This window comes from Nelusetta ayraudi, unplaced genomic scaffold, assembly GCF_046127955.1.
Source record: "Nelusetta ayraudi isolate G7.1 ecotype Tasmania unplaced genomic scaffold, CSIRO-AGI_Nayr_v1 ptg000019l, whole genome shotgun sequence".
In the NCBI taxonomy this organism is placed as follows: Eukaryota; Metazoa; Chordata; class Actinopteri; order Tetraodontiformes; family Monacanthidae; genus Nelusetta; species Nelusetta ayraudi.
In genome coordinates, this window is record NW_027466069.1 from 2145286 (window position 1) to 2157097 (window position 11812).

General features: G+C 50.7%; 1 protein-coding gene across 1 annotated transcript; it reads left to right on the forward strand.

The window, feature by feature from the left end:
- Positions 1-749: 749 nt before the first annotated feature.
- On the forward strand, positions 750-10981 carry mbd6 (methyl-CpG binding domain protein 6). Its single transcript, XM_076026214.1, has 13 exons — positions 750-971; positions 1951-2181; positions 2863-3002; positions 3167-3269; positions 3452-3623; positions 3775-6159; positions 6411-7417; positions 7703-7808; positions 7895-8040; positions 8386-9072; positions 9216-9268; positions 9396-9462; positions 10062-10981. The coding sequence occupies exons 3-13, from the start codon at positions 2887-2889 to the stop codon at positions 10131-10133; spliced, it is 4914 nt and encodes a 1637-aa protein (XP_075882329.1). The 5' UTR covers positions 750-971; positions 1951-2181; positions 2863-2886; the 3' UTR covers positions 10134-10981.
- Positions 10982-11812: the final 831 nt, after the last annotated feature.

An 11812-nucleotide genomic window follows, 5' to 3' on the forward strand; every position in this document is an offset into this window, starting at 1 on the left:
TCTTCCTGAGCATATAGTCACGGGGGCCTGCTGGAGCCTATCCCAGCTGTCAGAGGGCGAGGGCAGGGTACAACCTGGACAAGTCAATTCAAATAACAGTTTATTAAAAAATCTCAAATGAGATCTGAAAAGGGTGAAGAAACTTTTAATGCTCAGTTGATGTCCGTGAAGACCTCAGACTTCTGAAGTTGCTACGTGGGGAAAGTTTGCTGTAGATCTTGAATGATGAATAGTGCTGGACTTCAGTCTTTTTGCATGGGAGGCCATGCAAAAAGACATACAAAAAGTAAAAAAAAAAAAAATCCTCTGGTTATAAATTCACTCATCCAATTTGAAATAAACCGAATGTTTTAAATTAGTTATGTTACACTAATTATCACATTGACCCACTAAAATCTGGAAAACCTTTGTAGGTCTGGTTGCCTGAGTTGGCATCATGGTTTGATATCACTCCAAGTCAGCCACACGCCAGGTATTAATTAGAAATATATATATATTTTTTTTTAAATGCCATTGTGATTATAGTATCGGAGTCACACATGAGCGATGGAATAAGATTCCAGTAATAATTTTCCAATAATTTTCCTGCACGGCTGACTTGTTTCTCGGCCCCTTTTACTGCTCAGTCATTATCATGTCCTCTGCATTGAGCAGCATCGCACTGATGTCTGTCTGGAACACTACAAAGGTCCCGTTGCATGTTGGGTACAATAGTCCCCGAGCGCTCACCGCGCATGCGCAACTGAAAACTCCATTATTTTTTTTGCTCGGAATCTGTAAGAAGGAAAAAAAAAAAAAAAAAAAAAACAGTGGGAAACTGTGCACTTAAGACTACTGGGGTAGTAGTAATGGTTGTCGGAAGACGTTTGAACGCTACACGGTTTAACAGAGCAGAGACCAAAGCAACGACTGGATAACTGTGCGCCGGGAGCGGGACATCCTTCGGTCTTGTTGGGACACTCCACAATCAAGTAAATTCAGTCAGTTAGCTCTACTAGCCTAGCAACTAGCATTAGCCCCCGAGATTCCAGACGCAGTAAAATGAAGCGTTATTGCCCTTTGTTTTTTTTTTTAATCGGACAAGCAGAAGCTGCGCGAAGGCAAATGGCTGTCTCCCCGCGCTAACACGCACTTTAAAGTATAAGGTTTATCAATTTTAACGGCTGTTCATTTAGCACATCGGTCGTTTTCAAAACACTCCCGGGTCGGTCCGTTAGCCGGGCAGCTAATTCTCGATTCTCCCGCGAGCCAGAAAAGCGAAGACTCCAAAACTTCGCCAACAGCGAGAGGCTGACGCAGGAACAGCTTCGTAGGTCCTGACAACGTTAGTGATAGCGGTACGTGCACGCACCAAGTAAGTGCACTGAGCTAAATTACTCTCTCTCTTTTTCAAAGTAGCTACGTGTCTGGCTAATAATTCGTTATTGTTGCTAACACGCAAGAGTTTTGCGTCCAAGTGTTTAGTGCGCCTGACAGCTGTCACGACAACATCATACAAAGTAGAGGTAGCCTGCTAGCTCCGCTGTTAGCTTAGCCGCTAGCCCGTCCGTGTGGGAGTCGTCCAGTCGGATATTATTTTTTGTGGCCGTGCACGGCGGATAAGTAGACCACGGTTGCCTTAATTTCACTCGCAAATGATATTAAGTCCGTGTCAGGATGCTCGTTGGCTTATTAGTTGACTGGGAGGGTGCTCCGTATGTAGTGGCTAAACGCGTAGTGGACCATGGGCCTAGCCAAACACACCCTCCCACTTCAAAGTAGCCACACTTTGCGCTGGAAGTTGTCCGTTTTTTTTACACCTACGAACAATATATATGTGGCACGTCACCGTCTTATTCGGAGCTCGCTCAATTTGCACCAAATGCAGGAGATGCCTTATTACATGACGTAATATTCTCTAGTTATCCTTGTCAGATTACATAATTCACCTCCCCCGTTCCTTCCTTGCAGGGTCACCGTTTTTTTTTTTAATGCGAGACCCTGGACTGATGTGAACTGGACCATTTAAGTCGACCGGAGTGACTGGCCAAGTTGTCGAATTGCCTCAGAAGTGAGCATAGTGGTGTCTGGGCGTTTTTGTCAGGCTATACTGGCAGTCTCTGTGCTTGTCACCCACCAGCATGTACATGGGAGAGTGGATACCATAGCCAAAACACATCCTGGCTTCCCAAAGATGACAAGGTACAGAAAATGTGTTTGTTTTTTTCTCATTCCTTTAAAAAAAAAAAAAATAATAATAATCTTTTTGTTGGTTTTTTATTTCAAATGGCATGGTACCAAGGGTCTCTTTAGTGCTGCCGAGGCCACACCCTCATGTGCTTAATCTGCATAAATATTATGTCAACATTTTTAAGTTCTGAGTAAATCATTCATTGACATTATGCGTCATTATTACTTAATAGATGATCTGTTGCACTCAATGTGTGAACAATCCAGACGTTAGTTCTCAACATCGCATTAATGTCAAGTAAAGTTTCAGAACACATTTTTGTTCATTGATTTTATGTATACATTTACGTGTTAAGTCAGATAAAGACTTCATTGCACCCCAATACTAACCACCGGTAAAGTTTCAGAAAGATTTTTTTTTTCTCAAGTTTTTGCTGTTTTTGAGAAACAAGAAAAAAAAAGTAGATTTTATCACCGGTACACCTGCTGATTTTAATATTATAAGCAGAATAAAAGCCAATAGAATCTTATTTTCCGCTATACTTACAAAATTAAAATTAATTAATTAAATTGTTGACTTTTAAGGGCTTTGAGACACCTTTGGTTATGATGTAGCGCTTTACAAATAAAAGGTGATTGATTTGATTGGTTGAATTTCAAAAATGGGACGTGTCCATGCTTCACATTTCCAAGGTGCTGGCAGATAACAAGTTCAAAATGATGGGAGGCAGTGAGGCCGTAAGTGGGGACAAGGATGGGGTCCCCACCACTGCAATACATGTCCCCATCGGCTGGCAGAGGAGAGTGGAGGGTGGCCAGGTGATCTATGTCAGGTAGGCGGCTTCCATTGGATCCGACTCGTTCATTTGAATATTCTCAAGTTTAAAATGACAGATGTTTATGGAGAGAATATATATTCTGCCTTGTGCAGTGTCACCTCATATCACTGTTCATTTTAGTTTGGTGTTGATGGTGTTTTGCTCTCTTCCTCTTGCAGTCCCAGTGGCACTGCTCTTTCCTCTCTGGATGAGGTCAAGACCTACCTGCTTAATGATGGCACCTGCAAATGTGGTCTTGAGTGTCCACTTGTCATTCATAAGGTACAGTAGCTCTTGATGTGACTGTGGAAGTTCTTATAGACTCAAAGTTCATTTACAATATAGCGCATATTGAGTAGGTTTACAGTTGGACAGAAACACATGCACACTTCAAATGCTTCAAATGTTCTCACCCACCATGCAGAACAGAGTCTGAATCAGTTGTCTCTCTGATGCCTCTGCAGGTTTTCAACTTCACAGTGGGAGTGAAGGTGGAGCAGCACAGCCAGCCGTTAAGCAAAGCAGAGCAGGACATGACCAAACTATGTAACCATCGCAGGAAAGTGGTCGCGATGGCTGCGCTGTGTCGGAGTATGCAGGCCTCACAGCTGCCCTTTGCTACCCTTCATTACCCAGGTACGCTTTGGTTCACTGAGCAAATCCAGTCGCTGTGACATTGTTACGCCACCTTGAAATCCTCGCTTGGTCCATGCACTGTGAAAGCTTTTGTGATTCCAAAAATACCTTTGGTCATGTATCTTTAATAAATATCTTTCCCTACATTCAGAGTTGAACAGCGGAGTAGACGGTCGCAATCCAAAGGGAGCCCTGACAGAGCGGGAGGACAAGGACCCGAGGATCCACTCCCCCAAACTCCACCCTGCTCCAGCTCGAGCCCACGCCAGCCTCCCAGCAAACCCCTGCGCCAGCCCCAAATCCCCACATCACTTTGTTTTCCCTTACAATGGCTCCTCCCCTGTCCTCCAAGCTCACGCAAACTCCCACCATCCACTGGAAGCTCTGAGAAGACTTCAGCATCCCCCTCCTGCCTCCACCCCCTCGTGCTCCCTCTCCAGCCCCACACTAACGGCCAACAGCACCACTCAAAGGTCGCCCCAGAGCTCCTGTCAAGGTCAAAGAACGCCCCAGACACCCGAGACGCCAAGTTCTCCCCGGTTGGGGCCCCTGTCTTCGCCTCCTCCTTCATCTCCCATGGCCATGGTTGGAGGTGGACGAGGGTCGCACGCCGGCACTCCTCATCCTCACAGTGTCATAGTGGGAGGTTCTCCCATCCCGTCCCCCTCCCTCTCCCCCTCTGTCCACAACATGAGCTGCTTGTCTCCTCATCAGCGGTCCCGCCACCCTTCGGCATCGCCCTCCTCTCTCTCTGAGGGTGGAGGTGCAGCAGCAGCGGGCGGAGGACTGATGGGAAGCAACTTGTGTCAGAGGAAAAAGTCCACCTCCTCCTCCTCGTCTCCCCGGTCCCCCCTCCCCAGTGGCTCCCCAAAACCCGGCCACAATGTTCCCAAGTACAAGCTGGACGAGATCCTGGAGCAGTTCAAGAACTCAGGCAACAGCAGCACTAATAACCACCACCTCCTCCCGCCCACTAACCCCACCTCGTTGACCAACCAAAGCAGCATTAGCAATCCACACGCGCTCTCCTCAAAGGCCTCCAAGAGGTTTCGGACTGACGGCCCCGGTTCAGGTTTTGAGCTGAACGCCGGGGGGCCGTCGGGCCTGGCTCTCGGCCCGTTCCTCAACCACCTCCAGAGCCATCAGAGCAGGTTGCCACACCCCCCGTCTTTCCCCGCCAGCAGTCTGCTGTCGGCGGCCGCCAAGGCCCAGCTGGCCAACCAGATCACCCAGGGCCAGGCTTCCAGCGCGGCCACCAACCCTGTGAGTCTGCCCTCCTCGTCCCTTGAGCTCTTAAAAGAGGCCCAGCAGCAGCAGCAGCAGCAGTCGTCATCAAAGGTAACAATCAGCACTTTACATAACAGCCACCCTCCCTCCTCCACTGCTTCTGTAAGGCCTCCACATCCCTCCCTCGCGTCAGCCTCCTCCGTTCTCTTTCCTCCCTCCCACTCTGTGGCCCAGTCCCGGGCCCCCTCCTTGCCCCACCTGCCTCCCGCCGTGGAGCGCGGCGCGGCGCACAGGAAACGGCAGCGGCGGTCTCCCGCCGTGCTCCCGCAGAGAGACGCCCAGCAGCTGGCCAACGGCCTGCCAAAGACGCCCCCGGGAGACGCCGGCTCCGGCGCGGCCATAAACCTGTCCTCCTCCTCCGCGTCCTTCCCTTCCTCGTCACACTCCTCCTCTACCTCAGCTGCGCAGAACCAGAATGCTCTGGCGTTAGAGAACCACCACCACCACCACCACGCTCTGCCCGGCCTGCTGCCGAGGCTCCCGACTTCGCGACAGTTCGCGCAGCTCTCCCGGCCGCCCCGGCCCAGCGAGGCCCTGGATTTCACTACGTACCTGACGCCCACACCTCTCGGCCTGGACCCTCCAACCCAGCCCCTGTCCGCTCTGCTGCACCTGCTCAGTGTGCAGAACGCGCAGGCGGCGGCCTCGGCGCCCAGCGACGGAGGCGGACACACTAATAAGCCGAGTCCCAGGCTGTCGCCGTCTTCTCCCAGCCCTCGCGCCAACGCCAGGCAGCGCCAGACTAAGTCCCCCTGCCTAAACACTAACCCCCTTCCTCTGACGCAGCCTCCGACCTCTCGCTTCCGATCAGTGCAGTCTCCGACCCATCCGCCGTTTGACCAGTCGAGCCCTCTGCGAAGACTTTCGCTTTCTCCGACGGCGCAGCCCAACTGGCAGCTGCCGAGCAGCAGCAGCGCATCTCAACACTCATCCCCGGCTCGTTCAGATAAACATCAGTCGGCTGCGAGTCCGGCGTTCGCCACAGGCTCCGTTTCCCTGGCGCCGCCGGCGCGGCACGAGGCCTCGGCGCAGGCCGGTTTGAACGGCGCTGCCACTTCAGCGGAAATGAGTCACTCTCAAGGCGGCATTTCTGTGGCGACCTCCAGCTCCCCGAAGCCTCTGGATCTTAGCAACCATGTCCTGGCCCTCCTCGCAGCCTCCTCTTCTTCAGCTGTGCCCCAGGGTGAGGCCTCCACCTCAGACCGTATCACTGATGCCGAGATGTCTTCCCAAGGAAACCCAGCTGCAGGTAGAGATGCTGCCCTGCCATATTTTTTTTTAATTGTCTTGAATTCAAACAATGTGAGTTCCGTGCCTTGCTAATTCACCTCAAATATGTTGACGCATTAAAGGATTCTCTAATTGTAAACAAATGCGAAAACACCTTTGAGTGCTTCTATAAAATCTGACTCATTTGGCCTGAACACCTGCCTCCCTGTGAATGCAAGGCGTTTGCTGGATGATTGGTGCTGAAATGATGTAACTGAATCTCTCCCGCAGGAGCCGAGGAGCCCAGGTGTGAGGACCCCAGGGTCTCCATGGCGACCAAATCCTCGGAGGCCACCAGCCCCACGTCCAGTCTCTCCTCTCGGCCCGGAGAGAACCACCTCCTCCAGACGCCTCCCGCCGTGGCCGAGCCCATCTCGCCGCTGCCTCTGGCGGAGGCCTTCCCCTTCATGAACCAGGAGCAGCTGCTCCAGCTGCTCTCCTCCACAGGGGGTCTGCCATCCCTCCTGGACCCCGCTGTCCTGGCATCGTTGCCTCTCGGTGGACTGTGGATGGGGGGGCAACACGCACATTTAACCCCCGGTACCGCCGCACAGAATCTCGGAGAACAGCAACCGTCGGAGTCGCAGCAGCATCAGCAGCAGCTGCTTATTCAGCAGCCGGCGGCTCCTGAGCAAAGCCCGGACCAGCAGCAGAAGCAACAGCAGGTGACCAGCAATCCCCTCTTTCCTCTGCTGCCGTTGCTGAGCGGCGCCCAGGGAGAGCTGCCTCTGAACTTGATGGGCCTGCTCCCGACCCCGGCGCCCACCTCCGCCCACGGACAGGAAGCCGACTTGGGCTTGGAAAAGCCGAGTCTGCAGGCTCTGCTGATGGCCTCCCTGCTGCTGGGGCAGCAGCAGGCGCCTCTGTTATCTCTGTCCGGTCTGGGCCAGCTGAGCCAGGTCAGCCTGGAGGTCCCCCTGCAGCAGCCGCAGCAGATCCCCGCCACTCTGGACGGACTCACCCTGGATAAGACCTCCGGCCTCCTGGACCCGTCAGGCCTGCCGGGCCCCGGGCTCCTGGAGGTGGCCCAGGGCCTCCTCTCTCTTCCTCCGGCCTCCGAAGGCTCTGCCCAGGCCCTGCAGTCGCTCCTCCTCCCCACTGCTCTTCCTCCTCCCCATGCAGCCTTCCTGCCCCTCAGCCCCGCCCTGCTCACTGCTGCCCTGAGCTCTGCCGAACTCCACCCGTCTCACCACACCCATTTAGCTCCTACACCACAAACCCAGCATACCCAACCTCAGGTAGGCTCCCTTAAGTCCTTTAGTTTCATCTTCTAAACTCCTCCCACCCTCACCCCACCTGCTTTTCTTAACAACTTCTCATGAATTCATTATGTTTCTGATTGTTGCTAAATATCTTTGAATCTTTTAAACAAATCTACTTGAACTCCTTGGATGTGAGTGGCCAAATGAGTGCAATGTGGTTGTCAATCGTACCTCTGCATGTGTTTGGTTACAGTTGATCTGTTCTCACGTGCAAACTGTCTGTTTGGAAGTAGCTTTTACAAATACACTTCCCCTCTGCAGGTATCTGATGCTGGTGTTGACACCCTCATCCCCCTGTCCCTGCAAGGCAAGGATAACACCATCCTCCATCAGTTACTGCCAACTCTGCTCAACCCTGCGATATTAGGTGAGTCCGTGCCCAGCTTCTCTTGCTCTCTTGTCGGTGGCGTTTGGTGACCGTTTTCTTAGAGCGTCTTCACGCTGTCGTTGCAGGAGAACTTTCTGCCCTGACGGGCCTCCAGAACATGTTTGGGGTCGGAGCAGGTTCCATCCTCCTGCCGCCGGTCCAGACCTCTGCGCTGGGCATGCCTCTGCTGCAGGGTCCTGACGGCGCCATCAACTTAATCAACAATATACAGGTGGGCACCTGCTCTGTAGTCTGCGGGATGAAGACACTGGATCAGGGGTGGTGGGCAAACTGGCTGGTGGGCCACGGTGTCTTCTAAGATTTGACAGTGGGTCCAGTTTCTCATAAGAGAAAAAAATCTATCACAGGATATGTTGGAAACATGTACTTTAATGTCAATCAAATAATGAACAGAAGCGTTACAACAAAATATCCGTCTTAGAAGCCCAATGTTGTTGAGCTCTTTATTGAAATGACTCTTACATTTTTCTCTTTGATTACTTGTGAAAAAAATATTCCGTCTCCTCCTCCGTCCAAGGCGCCATCTTCACTGGAAGTTTCTCTTTCCGCCTCGCAGGAAAACATTCCAGCTACTCAGGTTGCCGCCGAGATGGTCCCCAGCCCCGCTCCGGCTCCGCCGCCCGCCCCTCCCCGAGAGCCCCCCCCTCCCCCGCAGCGAGCGGCCGAAGTCCGGCCCGTCATCGACCCGTACACCTCCTTCATGGACACCATTTACACATCCTTCCTTCAGGTCAACGCGAAAGAGCAAGAGGACGAAGCCCACCTGGGCCCCTCTGATCCCACGTCGCCCCTCTGTGCCTTACCGCCGAATTCTTTCCACGCCGAGCACCAAGCCCCCCCCGCCCCCAACCTGCCCCAGGCCAGCGCCCCGGTCTCCCTGAGCCCGCGCAGGGCCTGCTCGCTGCGCAACCCAGACTTGTCCCGACTCAACCTGGAAGCGGTGGCCCACTCCCCCGCCCAGGGCACGCCCAAGCCCTCCGAGGAGGGCTCCACGCCGCCGCCGCAGAGGAAGCCGCTCATGGTAGAGGGACACACTCACACGGAGCCGCCGCCGCCGCTGCCGCCAACCTACCTGGAGGAGGCCAAGACGGACTGCGCCGGGCCCGCTGCGGCCTCGTGCCCTTTCGCCGAGTCGGGCCTGGAGAGGAAGGGACACCTCCCCCACGCGGGATACCTGAGTCCCAGGGGCGGGCGGTCCAGCGAGGAGACGGCTGGAACGATGTTGCACAGTGGACAGGGAAGGGTGAGTGAGTGGCTGCGCTCCCTGGGTTTTCTCCAGGGAGGTCTTTCATTCTGCTCATACAGGATTCTGTCTGTGTAAAAACACTGCGAGTGCCAGTCCTTGTGTTGAGTTTCCAGTGACATCTGTGATTTCTCCCTCCCAAGGATCAAGGAGAAGCAGTGGGTGCAGCCAGAAGAGGAAGGAAAAGGAAACAAACGTAAGCTGCCGGTGACAAACTGCTAAAAGTTGTCCGGTTGTGCTCTGACGTGTCGATGCATTAGAAGTGTTGCTGATGTGCTTTTTGGTTTGATACTAATGTGTTTCCCTGGCTTGTTGATCCCCAGGCTACAGAATGTGTTAGAAGACTTTAGAGACATGGATGCTACAGCACTAGAAGAAACCAAGGCTACAGTAAGGACCTGATGTCTCGACTGTTCACTGTTCTGTCTGTTTGGGGCTGCTTTTTTTGAGTTTTACTCAGCAGGTTGTTGCTAATGAGTTCTCTGTGGTTGCAACTCGGTTCCTCTGGCTGGTTCTCTTTCAAACTCAGTGTGACGAAACCCTCTCAGTAGAATTCCTCTGCAGCTCTTAATTGATTTGTGATTTGAAGGTCGGCGCAGACACCCACTCTATAAATGTGCCTCCGTCAGCCTCCGATACAATTTCCTTGCATTTGATTGACTTCGTTCACAAGTCATTGAACTTCACTATCAGGCCATGCATGGCTTCCCGCTAAGCTGCGCCACTGTTGGTCATTATTTTGTCGTTAGCCATTAGTCTCTTACTTTTGGAGATCCCAGCTCCACCTCTTTGCTTTGGAGTGCGTTTGAAGTTGTGTGACAGCTGGTTGCTTGTCGCCGAGGTCCATTCAAAATAGTCTGTAGCCTTTGCACCACTGACTGTCTCCAAAAAAGAAATTGTAATACCACTTTAAATTTGAAAGATATTGCATAACCCTCTTCCCTTTCTCCTTTCCTTTTTTATTGTTTTTTTTTTTTTAACCTTTCCAGTCAGCACTGCTCAAGCCTGAGAGGTCGGTCCGTGGCCGGAGGCGACGAGGCGCCCGCTCCCAGCGCCAGTAGCGGGCCGGCAAGGCGGAGCCGTCGGTCCGAGCCATCTACCCCCTCGCCACCTCCTCACCATCGTCACCACTGTTTAGACTTTCTTTTTAAAAATCAACTGCACTAATATATGCCGTTGTCATGTCAACCATTGTTGTGGCAACAACTATCGACGGAGGGGATCGTGAAAAAAAACCAACCAACATAGGAACGAGAACAATCTAGTCAGGAAGAGTTAATTTATACTCAACAAAGTGAGGAAAAAAACACCAAGAGAAATTTTGTGGATGCTTTTTCACTTTGGTCTTCTCATAGGTTTAGTTCACAATATCATGGTTGCTTGACATTGTGGTATGTTAATAATGGTTGGTGTTCTGTCAATGGGAAAACGACAAAAACAAACAAACAAACGAGTACTGTTTTGTTCTCATCAGTGTGTTACTGTGAGTCAGGATAAAGCCCATCTACTTGAACGACGCTCTCTGTTCAAAGTTTGTGTGTACCTGTGCGGATGTGGATGTGTGCGTGTATCCGTGTGTGTGTGTTGGACAACAGAGCTGTTGCTGAGCCTTGCTGGCCGACCGCTCGTTTGACTTTATTTTCATTGTTCGTCGACGCCCCCCCCCTGGCGCGACGGCGTGATAAAAGAGCTCATCAGAGAAACGCAGCGGTCGTTTTTTTTCAGCAACGCTGAGGCCGAGAGGGACGATAAGACGGAGCAGACTTGATTTTCTTTTTCCCCATTTCACAGACAAAAAAAAAAAATCACACCTATCTTCACCTGCATCTGGTTTTCTCGCTCATTCTTCCTGTTCCTCAATCTTTCCTCTTTTGAGATTTCTCACTTGTTTCCCTTTTTTTTTTTTTTTTTTTAAGAAAAGCAGTAATTAAAAAAAAAAACAAAGTAGTTATATTTTAACAACTTTAATTTAGTTTTTGTAAAACTGACTACATATGAATTAATTGAATCAGACTACAAACTGGTTCCAAAACATAGGAGAGGAAAAAAAAAAATCAAATTTTTACATAATTTATGCAATGAGGAAGTCTTAATGTCGGACATCGCTGAGATACGTGGCTGTGGAAAATATTTCAAGGACCAGTCGCGTCCTTGACACCCCAGTGTGTCCCAGAAATGATTTGAAATGGCCGAAAAAAACACCAATGAACAGCGATGTCTTACTTTGGATCTGTAATGTTTGTGTGTAACCGTGAGTTTGAAGTAATATCCTCCCTCCTCCGTCACCTCACGTGACTGTGAACTCTCCTCCACGCTGCCCCGCCCCACCAGTAATGGCGTCTCTAGCTGTCATAAAAGAAGAAGAAGAAAAAAAGATTAAAGAGACGTGGAAAAGAAAGCAGATTATGCAATTTCTACACTCGGAAATGTGTACATATGTACAGTTAATGTGTTTTATTTTGATTTTATATTGTTAGAGAAAGAGACGAGAGAAAACAAATTGTGAATTTTTTCTGGGAATTGTAATTAAGTATTTTTCTCATTCTACCCCTTGCTTTCAATACTTATGTTTAAAAAGGCGATTAAATTGTGAACTGTAGCTTTCTTTTTTATATGGGAGTCTCTTTTTATTTAATATTAAACTATTTGCAAAAAAACAAAACAAAAGTAGCTGCTGTTGAGTGTTTTTCCTAGCAATGTTTCCAGTGAAGTCGGGATGTTGTGAGTAGAGAAGAGATTT